Source organism: Ahaetulla prasina, chromosome 4 (genome assembly GCF_028640845.1).
Source record: "Ahaetulla prasina isolate Xishuangbanna chromosome 4, ASM2864084v1, whole genome shotgun sequence".
NCBI lineage: Eukaryota > Metazoa > Chordata > Lepidosauria > Squamata > Colubridae > Ahaetulla > Ahaetulla prasina.
In genome coordinates, this window is record NC_080542.1 from 133,548,717 (window position 1) to 133,562,306 (window position 13,590).

The following is a 13,590-nucleotide window of genomic DNA, read 5'->3' on the forward strand; positions in this document are numbered from 1 at the left end:
GTCCGTTCTTAGATGATAAAGACTTGGTTCCTAGCCTTACAAGTTTCAAAAACTGCTAATTGATTGTAGACCTCAATTTAATAGTTGCTTTGTGCCCAGATATTTCCATTAATGAAAATCTAATATCTAAATAACATTATGAGATGCAGTGGCGCAGTGGTTAGAGTTACAGTAACTACTGTAACTACAGTTACTTCTGCTAACTGTAGTTTGGCAGTGTAAGTCTCACTGAGCTAAAGGTTGATTCAGTCTTCCATCCTTCCAAGGTGGGTAAAATGAGGACCCAGATTGTTGGGTGCAATATGCTGACTCTGTAAATCGCTTAGAGAGGGATGTAAAACTCTGTAAAGCGGTATATAAATGCTATTGCTATGAGTTGATTAAAGCAAGGAACTTCTGAAGAAGCTTCTTGAATTGTTACGTGTAGGACTTCAGACCGAAGAGAAAATATATTCAGATTCCATTTTAAAATTATTGCCTTGAGAATGCAAATGCCAGGAATCTACATTTCTAGGCAGACCTTTCTAACTAAATTCGAACTTCATGGCTTCCAATTCTGCAGTATTTTGGGAAGTATGTTTGTTGGCTTTGAAAATGTTGGTCTGTGTATTCATTTTTTAAAGTTTGACTTCGGAACTGCCAAACAATCTGAAGATTTGCTTCTCCTTTGGAGCTTAAAGATAAGAGATGTATCCTTCACTTAATCATCCTTGTTCTCTGCTGCTTTCAAGCTGAGAAGAAAATTGGTTTCTCGTTATATTCACCAGAGGCCATGTTGTACTCGCTGTGATGTAAGGAATAGTTGAAGCTTCCTCAAGTTTTGAAACATCCATCATACTTACTAAGAATCCATAATTTAACTTGAACAAAGGTGTTTGGGAGAAGCATAGATGGCCTCTATTTTTAAAAAAAAAATTACCGTATTTTTCAGAGTATAAGACACTCTGGACTATAAGACACATCTACCTTTTTTGGTGAGGAAAACAAGAAAAAGAAATCTGCCTCTGCCTTCCAACAATTTTGTCTTGTGCAGCAAACCGCCTGCTTTACTTTCATTTTCGTTTTCAGCATAGCTTGATTAGCACAAGAAAAAAAACCCCTGCTCTCACCAATTACCTCCTTACAGCAAGCAGCAGTGGCCCATGCAAAATAGCTGAGAGTCAGGAGGCTGATCCAATGGACAGTCCACTTGTGCTAATTAGGCTGTGCTGAAGCTGAAATGGGCTGTTTCTTCCTGCTGCTTGCTGCAAGGAGGTAAATTGCTGGGAGGCAGAGGCCAGTGCTGGGTGGGCGGGGCTGCATTCAGTGTATAAGACACACGCAAATTTTCACCCCCTTTTGGTACTTTTCAAAAACAGACATTAAAATACAAACTAATATAAAGAGAAAAAATGAGGGGAATAACAGGACAAGTTAAAAAGTGGGGGGGAAATACATCAGATATAAAACAAAAATTATCTCCAACTTTTTTCAGTACAGAAATAATAGGATATGACAGTTTTAACCTTAAACAAATAATATTAAAATACCTTAAAATACTAATAATGCATTAGTATATTAGTACTAATTAATAGTAGATAATGGCATTGAATAACACTGTTATTATTAATAGATTAAATTCTAATAATATTCCAAAAGACCAATATTCATAATGCATTTCTCTTAATTTTAATCTAACACATAATAAATTGTCAGATATGAATAAAGGTTTATTTGAATATTTCTCTAATCAAATAAGATGGCTGAATTTCTTTGGGTGAAAATAATATACATTCCTCCTCCACAGATGTGCGGTGAATGCTACACCTCAGCAGATGCCAGTTGCTGCAAAAGCTGTGGAAAACTTTGTCCTGGGAATTGCCAGAAGTAAAAAGGAACGGAAGCCTGTCCGTCCCCGCATAATTGAGGTAATGGAGGAAACTAAATTAAAATAAGGGACGCAGTGGCTCAGTGGCTAGGACGTTGAGCTTGTTGATTGAAAGGTCGGCAGCTCAGCGGTTCGAATCCCTAGTGCTGCCGTGTAATGGGTGAGCTCCCATTACTTGTCCCAGCTTCTCACAATCTAGCAGTTTCGAAAGCAGGTAAAAATGCAATAGGGACCACCTTTGGTGGGAAGGTAACAACATTCTGTGTGCCTTTGGCATTGAGTCATGCCAGCCACATGACCACGGAGACATCTTCGGACAGCGCTGGCTCATCGGCTTTGAAACGGAAATGAGCACCGCCCCCTAGAGTCGGCAACGACTAGCACGTATGTGCGAGGCAAACCTTTACCTTTAAATTAAAATTAAAATATTTTTATGCAAACGTGAGATCTAAAGGGAATGGTAGTAGAAATATCAGGAATAAAGGACTATACGTATCTCTCTGGTACATTTCAGCGGTTTGCAGGAAGCCCCTCTTCATACATCTCTAGTCAAAAGTAGAGCACACCTACTTATATTGGAGGCTAGTTTTAATCCATAATTTACCCATGGAGTCTGTGGTTCTGATTAATACAGAGAATTTTAAAGCAGGTGGGAAAAACCTGCAGGTGCTTTCGTCATTGATTTTTGCGTAAAATCAATGGGAAGGAAACGCTTCTGTCAAAACTGCAACTACAGTCAAGCTCAGAGAGCACCAAGGGCCACATTTGTGGTTTTTTCCCCCCAGCAATGTTGATTGTCAGTTTTTATAATAGCTAATATACCCATATTTTTCTGTGTATAAGACCCAGTCCTCTCCCCCCTCCAAAAAAAAAACTGAATGGAAAAGTCTCTGCATTTTATACAGTGAATGTTGCCGAAGCCCCGCCAGCCCCCCACCCTTCAGCCTCTGCCTCCCAGCAATTTGCCACTTTGCAGCAAGCAGCAAACAGCCTGGTCAGCTTCAGCACAGCCTGATTTAACACGAGCAGCTGATTGGCGGTTGGATAGGCCTTCCAGAATACTGCCAATCAGCTGTTCCAGGCTGCAGGGATTGCCACTGCTCATCGCCACTGCTGCCTATCACCACCTCTGCGTGTCCCATTTTTGGTCTGTTCCAGGTGGCGGGCATTGCCGCTGCCGCTGTCAATCTCTGCTGCCTGGAATGGACTGAATATGGTACGTGGAGAAGCCGAAAATGGGGCACGCGGAGGCGGTGATGGGAAGTGGCGATCCCCACACCCTGGAACAGCTGATCGGTGGTATTCCAGGAGGCCGCTCCAACTGCCAATCAGCTGCTCGTGCTAAATCGGGCTGTGCTGAAGCTGACCAGGCTTTTTACTGTTTGCTGCAAGGAGACAAATTGCTGGGAGGCAGAGGCAGATTTTTTTTTCTTGTTTTCTTCCCCAAAAACTAGGTGCATCTTATAGTCCAGAAGGTCTTATAGTCTGAAAAATACAATAAGTTTAGCAGGAAAATTATGTAGAAGTGGTAGTTCATTAAGCATTTATCACTTTGATCGGATGCAGGTCACTGCCCCAGTTCTGTTAAGATTAAATGAAGGAAAAGATAAAAGAACATGCTTCTCATTTCCTTTCCCTACAGCAGCCTACTTCAATTTAAGACCTATGGCTTGTTGCTTAGGAGTCTAGAACAATTCACCATCGCCAACTCGCCATGACTATTTTGCCATGGCCATCTTACCATGGCCAACTCATCACAGCCACCTTGCCATGAGGTAATTCACCACAGAAAATTCCACTTAGGATAATTCAGTGTGATAAACATTATCCACCACTGGTTTTTTTGACATTATTTCCATTCACAAAAATGGAAATTATGTCAAAGAAACAGTGGCCAATAACATTTTGTTGAGTTGTTCCCCATGGAATTTTCCATGGTGAGTTGTCCTGTGTCAAGTTGATTATGGTGAGCTGTCCTGTAGTGAGTTGGCTACATTGAAATGGCCATGTCAAATTGAATATAGCGAGATGGCTATGGTGAAATCACCCCGATAAGTTGGCTGTTCCGTCCTCCCTCGCCTCCGTCCGAATGATGGCTTAATTAGCTGGCACTATCAGCTCTGGCAGCAGAATAGCCAGCGTCTGCCAAGAGCCTTCGTTATCTTCCACGACACTGGTGAGTCACCCAGAAACAAACTTCAGCTCTTAGTCAATCAGTGAATTTGCCTGTTACAAAGAGACACAGCAGCTCTCGCTGCCTTTTATATCCTGTGGGGTGTGGCTCCATGTCTCAGCACTTCCTACGCCTGCCCCACCCTTGCTTCTGTTGTTCCCTCCTCTCCTGCCTACGAAACGTAGGGTTCAACCAAGCCTGATTACTGTCAGCTGGGTCTGCAGGCGTGGGGGAAAGAGTCAGGGGACGGAGGCCTCGTTATCTCTTCCATCTGGCCTGTTTCTGGCTCCTGGAGCTAAGCCAGGGAAGCCGGTGCTCCCGAGGTAAGTCCTGACGGCCCTTCCCCCTCACTGTCCAAGTCACTTTCTGGCAGGAGGGCCGGCTCGGGGGGCGCAAACACAACATTGGCCATGGCAAATTGTACCATTCCACTGCTTGGGAATACAGATAGTCTTTGACTTATGACCACAACTGAACCCAAAATTTCTATTGCTAAGCAAGGTAGTTGTTAGATGACTTTTGCCTTATTTTTACAATCTTTTTACCACACTTGTTAAGGAATCACTGCCATTTTCATGTGGTAATTAAACAAATCTGGCTTCCCCCATTGACTTAGCTTGTCAGAAACCAATTGAGAAGAATATAAATATTGCTCATGTGACCCAGGACACTGAAACTGCTATGTCACTGCAAATACATTGCAATTGCCAAATACATGAATTTTGATCACGCGACCCTGGGGATGCTGCAAGAGTCATAAGTGTGAAAACCATAAGTCACTTTTTTTAGTGCCCATTGTAACTTTGGTCATTAAAAGTTGGGCCTCTGGTGGCTCAGCAGACTAAGTCTGTCTTATTAACACAGCTGCTTGCAATTACTGCAAGTTCAAATCCCACCAGGCCCAAGGTTGACTCAGCCTTCCATCCTTTATAAGGTAGGTAAAATGGGGACCCAGATAGTTGGGGGCAATAAAGTTGACTTTGTATATAATATATAAATGGATGAAGACTACTGCTTAACACAGTGTAAGCCGCCCTGAGTCTTCGGAGAAGGGCGGGAGCAGGACTACCTGTACAAATTTGTACCTCTCATGGATAGTCTTTATCTTTATTACTAGTTATAAAGATGTCCAGATCTTGGAAGACCAATCAAGGTTTCACCTGGTTAGTATTTGAGTTTGAGGATGCTAGGTAATCTCACAGCTGTAAGTTTGGCTGGGAAGTTAAAAAGCAAAACTAAAACCAGAACAACTATGGCAAGCCAATTCTCTACTGCTATGGAAAAGCACTTTGTGATGTATTCAGCTGGTTCAGACCGGTTTGGGAGAACCGGTAGTAGTCCACCAACTCGCCCCGGCATAATACTATTTAGCCATGTTTTTGAGTCCAGGCACATGCACATAAGACTTGCGCGCAAGCAAAGCACATGTGTGGAAGGCATGCACGGGGCAAACCAGTAGTAAGAATATGTGAAACCCACCTCTGGATGTGTTGATGTAAGGAACCAAGCTTTACTCGCTAGACAATCTGCTTTCCTATAGGTGGAAAAGTGAATCATGTAATTGCTCAGTAAGACTGCATTGTAACTACCTTTTCAACTGAATCTTGTATTTCTAGAAACCTTCAGATTCCGAAACTGCTAGCAGTGAGGCTGGTTCCCAGATCACAAGGAAACTAGTTACGGTAAGCCTGTTTTCTGTGACCTAAGTTACAATTACCAGATCTTTTCGGGGTGACAGGTAACCGGGCTTTGAAGAGAGAATATGAAGCTGGTCTTGCAACAGTATCTTGATCAGTAGTATCTAAAACCTAACATTTCTTTCATTATATTTCTATGTCAGTTTCTTATCCTGTAGCGGGCCTTCAAAGTGTTATGCATAACAGTTTAGGGGCTCACAAGTCTGATGGATGGTATATAAATTTGATAAAATGTAAAATATTTGTACATTTATATGAAACATGGATAGTCATACTTCTAATCCCGCGGGCAGGAAAAGATCAAGATATCTACCGTACTTTTCAGAGTATAAGATGCTCCAGAGAATAAGACTCACCTTAGTTTTTGGAGAGGAAAGTAAGAAAAAAAATTCTGCCTCTGCCTACCAGCATCCATCGGTATTCATCTGGCTAGCGTCCTGTCAGTGTGTGAGAGAGTTGAGGGCTGTCTGGAAACTGAAACAGTATTTGCTGTCTGAGCAACAAGGAGACAGCAAGGAACCTGGGCATGGCTTAGCTCAACTGTTCTGTACTAAAGCTGCAAGCTGTGCTGAGCTCTGAAACTGAAACTCCTCTCCTCTGCTTGTATTTTGCTTGTATTTACTACCATGTTGGAAAACCTGCTTTTGGTATTGTATATATACTTCATGTGTTATATTATATATAAAGAGAAGTTATTGAATCCTGCTGAATCAGTTATTTGTGTGTGCTTTCTGGATATGATTGTTGCTGCAGAAAACTCTGACACGTCCTTGCAGCAAATACTGAACAGCCAGGTCAGCTTCAGCACATTATTGCAGCCTGATTCAACATGAGCAGCTGATTGGCGGGTGGATTGGCCTCCCGGAATTCCCCCATCAGCTGTTCCAGGCTGCAGAAATTGCTGCAGACCAACACTGCCTCTGTGCCTGCACAGAGACCAAAAACAAAGGCGGCGATAGTCTGTAGCAATTCCCGCAGCCTGGAACAGGTCTAAAATGCAACCCGCAGAGGCCAAAAATGGCCAAAGAGTGCAGGCTGATTGATGGTCAAGCTACATTCGGTGTATAGGACGCACCCAAATTTTCACCCTCTTTTTGGGGTGGGGGAGGAATGTGTCTTATACTCTGAAAAATACAGTATTTAGAAGTCTTTGCTGTATTTTCTACCAGCATGGGCAAAAGTCAGAGCCATAAATCAATATATGTATTCAAGAACAAAGCAAGGAAAAAGCTTCTAAAATTACAGCAAATCTTAACAGTGGACAACTAATAATATTAATTAGGAACTGCTTGATAATTCTTCAGTTTTGAAGATGGAGAGACCACATGAATTTTAAAGTCCAGGTTCAAGACAGCTGCTGAAAGAAAGATGACTTTATTTTTTTTATACAACCAAAGTCTTTTGTCCCAAGGGGAGATGGGAGATTCTAGCTGAGAAGAGTCAGATTCTGGCAAGGACACCTGATCCTAATTCCTTTTCTTCTTTCTTCTTTTCCTATTTCTCTTTTAGGATCCCACTTTTCAACCCTGTCAGATGAAGACCCATTTTTTGCTTCCTTTCCCTGTAAATTATGTGGGTGCTTGTGTTCGCACTGTGCCTTTCACAGCCCCAGATTATGCAAGGTAGGCAGAGAAGTGTGCTAGCTGATCATACGTGTGCAAATTAAGTTGAAGGTGGAATGTAAAACATTACTTCTTGTGGCTCTGGTGAGAATATAAATATAGATAAAAATGATAATGCTCTCTTGATGATTTATACTGCAAAGTTGCAGGCTCTTTTGGGATGCAAAGAGTATTATTATGTAGTAGATACATGCATTGATTTAAAGCCAGTTTGTTTCCAAACTGCTTAAAGGTATAAACTGAATTCATGCAAAATAAAATTTTAGATGAGGCATCATAGAAATCCTTATGTATTGATTTCAGCATTTTGTTTCCTGGTTATCACATAGAGAGATCTGGAGGCATAATTTGTCTCTTGAGCTAAGACATAACACAGATTCCTTGACCTGAATTTAGTTTATTGGGTGAAGTCAATTTTGTTAGTAAATCATTATTTTGATTATTTACTTTTGCTTGTATGTTGCTCATTCCAAAGGGATGCAGTGGCTCAGTAGCTAAGACACTGAGCTTGTCGATCAAAAGGTTGGCAGTTCAGCGGTTCGAATCCCTAGTGCTGCGTAATGGAGTGAGCTCCCATTACTTGTCCCAGCTTCTGCCAACCTAGCAGTTCAAAAGCACATAAAAAATGCAAGTAGAAAAATAGGGACCACCTTTGGTGGGAAGGTAACAGCATTGTGTGCGCCTTTGGCTTTTAGTCATGCCGCCACATGACCACGGAGATGTCTTCGGACAGCAATGCTCTTCGGCTTTGAAACGGAGATGAGCACTGCCCCCTAGAGTCAGGAACGACTAGCACATATGTGCGAGGGGAACCTTTACCTTTACCTGCTCATTCCAAAGTAATTAGAAACATTTAACAAAGAAATACCCAAAATCGAAGGAAGGAAGGAAAGAAGGAAGGAAGGACACATTGCATGACTTCCTACTCATGATGAAACAACCAACCAGGAATAGACTGGATCTTCATGAGGAGGAATTCCAGAATATAGTGGCAGCTGAAATGTTGTCTCCCAAGGCCTTATCAGATAGCATGTTTATATAGATAGGATCAGGCGATAGTTGGCCCTGCTTGATCTCATTGGGTAGACAGCTCAATAAGGGAAAAAGTGGTATCATGGATAACCTGGTCCACTACATAATGCTCTAAAGATGGCCACCAGCATTTCAAATCACACCCAAGCAGCAACTAATGCAGTTCCCAAATTTTGGGGTCATGTGTTATAGCAGGATATACCCATCAGAGTCTGGGTCAGTGGTTTATATTTATTTTCAGTACTTAAACATGTACAGGTAGTCCTTGACTTACAACAGTTCATTTAGTGATCGTTCAAAGTTACAACAGCACTGAAAAAAGTGACTTATGACCATTTTTTACACTTAGAAATGTTGCAGCATCCCCCCCCAATCAGATTTTGGACATTTGGCAACTGACTCATATTTATGACGATTGCAGTGTCCCAGGCTCATACGATCACTTTTTCCAACCTTCTGACAAGCAAAGTCAACGGGGAAGGCACTAATTTAATTACAACCACAATCCCTTTTACCGTTGTAAAATAGGTCAGCAACTGTCTCACTTAGCAACAAAAATTTTGGGCTCAATTGTGGTTGTAATTCAAGGACTAAACATTCTTTCACTAAGGATTTAAAAAAAACCTCACCTGGTGTTTTCAGACATATTGATCCAAAATTCCTAATACCATATTTTTCGGAATATAAGATGCACTGGAGCAGGGGTCCCCAACCTTTTGGACCTCAGGGACCACCAAGTTCGTAATTTTAAATTCCGCAGACCACTAATACAAATCCAGCACGCTGCTTGCTGAAGCGCCTGGACTCCCAGTGACGGGATGGGGTCCTTCAGGCACTCTCCCTCCTCTCTCTTCCCCCGCCCCTCTCTCTCTTTCTCTCTCTCTCTCTCTTCCCCCTCTCTCTCCCCCCTCTCCCACTCTTTTCTCTCATTCTCTCTTTTTCTGTCTCTCTCCTCCTCTCTTTCTCTCTCTCTCCCACTCTCTCTCTCTCATCTGTCTTTTTCTCTCTCTCTCTCTGAATCTCTTTCATTCTGTCTCTGCCTCTCTCATTCTCTCTTATTCTCTCTGTTTCATTCTCTGTCTCTCATTCTCTCTTATTCTGATTCTCTCTGATTCTCTCTCTCTCTCTCTCTCTTTCATTCTGTCTCTTTCTCTTTCATTCTCTGTCTTGTTCTCTCTCTCTCTCTCATTCTGATTCTCTCTCTCATTCTGTCTCTCTCTCTCTCTCTCTCTCTTTGTCTCTCATGTCATGGGCCAGTCTTGGGCCCATGATAAGAGGAAGTAAAGTATTTCCTTAAAAGACCGAGGTGAGCGGAGCACCAACAAGGGCCGGAAGAAGTGTGGGAGCGAAGTACTACTTGAACTTGCACGGCATCAGCATTCCGCCTAGGTATATTTGCACCAGCCAGTGGCACAAAGCAGCCCTCATCTCCTGCCGCTTGGGATTTGGAGAGCTAAACTGCATCTAGTCCGGGGAGCAGCCGGATTTTGCTCTCCATTGCAGATGCAAGATCGCTCCCCTGCAAGTTCTTGTCTCTTGAGGAGTGCTTCCTGAAATGGCACAGGAAGCTTTGGTCAGGCTCCTCGAGAGGAGAGAGCTTGCAGGGGGGTGATCTGGCATCCACAATGGAGAGCAAAATCCGGCTGCTCCCCGGACTAGACACCGTTTACCACTCCGAGTCCCAAGTGGCAGGAGACAAGAGCTGCTTTGCACCACCCGCTGGGCAAATATGCTGAGGCAGAATATTGATGCTGCGCAAGTGCAAGTAGTGCTTCACTCCCACAGTTTCCAGCCATCACATTCGCTGTTTCGGCCCACTTGCGCCGCAGCTTCTCCACCAGGGTGCACCAGCAAAAATACAAAGATTTCTCCAAGGACCACCAAAATTTTCTCCTGGAAATTAGTCCGCAGACCACCAGTTGGTGACCACTGCACTGGAGTATAAGATGCACTTTAGTTTTTTGGAGAGAAAAATAAGAAAAAGCTGATTGGCAGGTGGATTGGTCTCCTGGAATACCCCCAATCAGCTGCTCCTAGAGGTGAATTTTAGCAACAGGTTTGTTGGTTGTGAGCTCTGTGCCTTGCTTTTTTTTCTGCGTCTGAACCTCCGTTTCAGAAAAACTTTTTTTTCTGCCTCTGAAAGCTTCTGAAACAGCTTCAGAAAAAAAGCCTCTGAAACTTCCTTTCAGAGGCTTTGTTTCTGAAACTTTGTTTCTGAGGCTTTTTTCAGCCTCTGAAACCTCCGTTTTGTTTTGTTTTTTGTTGTTTTTGTTTTTTATTTGAATTTATATCCCGCCCTTCTCCAAAGACTCAGGGCGGCTTACACAGTGTTAAGCGATAGTCTTCATCCATTTGTATATTATATACAAAGTCAACTTTTATTGCCCCCAACAATCTGGTTTGAGAGGCTGGGCGGGGCTACATTTGGAGTATAAGAGGTACCCAGATTTTCACATTCTTTTTTGGGGGGGGAAGGTGCGCCTTATACTCCGAAAAATACAGAGCTGAAAACCAGTTAGCAAGCAATTTCAGAAAGTGATCAGAAAAGTTTGAGCAAAGTAGCTTTCCCTCATCTCCCAGAGCTCTACAGCTGCTGGGGATTTGCACTTTCCTTGTGAGGAGAAACTATTTGGAATATGTGTGGTCAATCTCAAGTCCTCCACTTGTCCGGAGAGGAATTACAAAGAGCTCATCTATGCACCAGGTTTTCATTCTGCTATAGTTATTGGCTCGGCTTTTGTCTTCAGTTCCCCATTTTTCCCCCAGAAGTCAGTGGAAGCTGAACTTTTGATGAAGATTTATCTGACGTTCCCTGCTAATCTGTCTCCTTTCAGCCTTCGGCTCCTGGCCCGTTTAATGACAGCAAAATTCCTGCATACGGAAATCAGGGAGAAAGGAGGTGCTTACGGCGGTGGTGCTCATATCTCTCATAATGGGATATTCAATTTCTACTCCTATAGGTAACAACTTGAGTTGGGGGGGGGGTGGAAGTGGTCGGAATGACGTCTCGAGATGGGACAGTTGTTGATTGGAGCATGTGATTGGCAGAGGGGTCAAGGGGGTGGTGTTTTTGGAGTTTGTCTTCCTGAGGAAAAACCCGGATCTCCCAGTTTCGGATTTCCCCAGTTGTGCCAGTTTACCTATCCTAGTAAAAGAACTTTGAAAGATGCTCACTTTGGAGTTTTTACTTGAAGAGGAGGTTTTCTGGAATGCTGACACAAAGAATTTTTTTTTTAAAAAAAGGATATCCAAAAGGTGCGTTTTTTCAGGAGGCATCCAAGAAGCTTCTTCAGCTCTGACAGGATAGTTGGAAATGGAAGGATTTGTCCTCCTTGCTAAACAACAGCTGGTCATTTGCATCCTTTTAGAGGGTAGTTGAAGCACTTGGAGGATTCTCTGTGTCTTCAGGGTCACCTAAGTAGTGCAAATGATTACTGGAGTCTGCAAGTTTTTCTCTGGAAATCCATTCCTACCCCCACACCATCCATTCTCCACTATCCTGTCAGAGCTGAAGAAACTTCTTGGATGAAAAGCGAAACGTCTTCAAAGAAAAAAACAAAATCCAGGCCTCCTGAAAAAAAAAAAGCAGCTTTGGGACAACCATGACTTGGATGACAGAATTTCTACAGACTTTTTAGCAAACACAAGGATAGTTTATGGTTGCTTTCGCTTTGTAGAGGTTCCCTTTCCCATCCCACAACTCACTGTTTTCAACAGCTGAATGTAGCCTAATTTAATAGTTGTTGTCCAGATTAAACAAACCTGGAAGAAACCCTCATCTAGACATGTACAGTAAAAGCTCCCAGCATTCTGTATTAATTTGATGTACGTCTGGAATCCATAAACCAAGGGTGTGACTCCTTCCATTGGTCACACAACCACATAAATGAAGATAATGAATAATTTGGATACTGACTCTTGTTTCCCTAAGATCCATGCAGAACATGTATCTATTGTACGAGCAAGGTAGTTAAATTTATGATAATGTTTTGGGTTGATTCAACACAAGTAAAAGGGGAAGTGTTATTTGGCTACAAACTTAACTACAATGATCTTGACGTTACAGAGACCCAAATTCCATGAATACTTTGGCTGCTTTTGAAAAGGCTGCAGAATGGGCCAAGACGGGGTTGTTTACTCAGCAAGACATTGATGAAGCCAAACTTGCCGTGTTTGCATCAGTAGATTCTCCTATTGCCCCATCAGACAAAGGTAGGTAAACTTATCTTGTTGGTCTGAGCTCATGAATGCAGGTACCATATTTTTCAGAGTATAAGACGCACCGTTTTTGGGGAGGAAAATAAGAAAAAGCAGGTAGATTGGCATCCCAGAATACCCCCAATCGGCTGTTCCCATAGGTGAATTTTAGCAACAGGTTCCTCTGTGCCTCGCTTTTTTATTTTTTATTTTTGCTTTTTTTTTCTGCCTCTGAAACTTCTGAAATTCTATTTCAGAAAAAAACTTGTTTTTCTTGCCTCTGAAAGCCTCCGAAACAAGAGCTTCAGAAAAAAAGCCTATGAAGCTCTGTTTGGGGGCTTCTTTTCTGAAGCTCTGTTTAGAGGCTTTTTTTCTGAAGCTTCTTTTTTGAAGCTTAGTTTCTGATGCTCTGTTTGAGAAGCTAGGCGGGGCTACATTCAGAGTATAAGACGCACCCAGATTTTCACCCTTTTTTTGGGGGGGGGGAAGAGGATGAAATACTTCAAAAAATACGGTAGCTTCCCCTTGAAATTTAGCTGCTTAAGTTTTCGCATTGCAAGCGTCTTGATGTTGGCTCAGCCATAGTTTTCCCTACTTAGCTTCTGAAGAACTTTCATCTATGTGTAGAAAAAATAAAATGGGGATAGGAAGAATAAAGGCTGGAGCAGTGAATATTATATTTCCTTAAAGGTTGCACTGCATGGTAGAGACTAGAGAAAAACATCCATCTTTGTGGAAGTGATCTGTTAGTTCAGATCCCTGATCCATCTAGTCTAGCAGTCTCTTCTTGTGGTGGCCAAGCATTGCACAAGGAAGCCCATTAGTCTTCCAGCAGATGACATTCAGATATAGTCATGCTGGTAACAGCCTTGATTCTCATGACTTCCATGAATTAGTTCAATCCTTTTTTGAAACCAAGATGGGAGCCAGCACCACATGTGATAGTAGCAGATTTCAGAATTTCAATACATATTGTGTAAAAAAAAATCATTTTGTCCTGAT

At 42.4% G+C, this 13,590-nt stretch overlaps 1 protein-coding gene across 2 annotated transcripts in view; it reads left to right on the forward strand.

The window, feature by feature from the left end:
• Positions 1 to 13,590, forward strand: part of PITRM1 (pitrilysin metallopeptidase 1) — a 55,416-nt gene that overhangs the window by 38,851 nt on the left and 2,975 nt on the right. The window contains exons 21-25 of one of the 2 annotated variants that reach the window (XM_058183905.1): positions 1,787 to 1,907; positions 5,657 to 5,722; positions 7,247 to 7,359; positions 11,226 to 11,351; positions 12,458 to 12,603. In XM_058183905.1, the coding sequence (XP_058039888.1) occupies positions 1,787 to 1,907; positions 5,657 to 5,722; positions 7,247 to 7,359; positions 11,226 to 11,351; positions 12,458 to 12,603 (572 nt within the window). Of the gene's footprint in view, positions 1 to 1,786; positions 1,908 to 5,656; positions 5,723 to 7,246; positions 7,360 to 11,225; positions 11,352 to 12,457; positions 12,604 to 13,590 lie in introns of those variants that run through there. The other variant, XM_058183906.1, reaches the window with a different exon arrangement.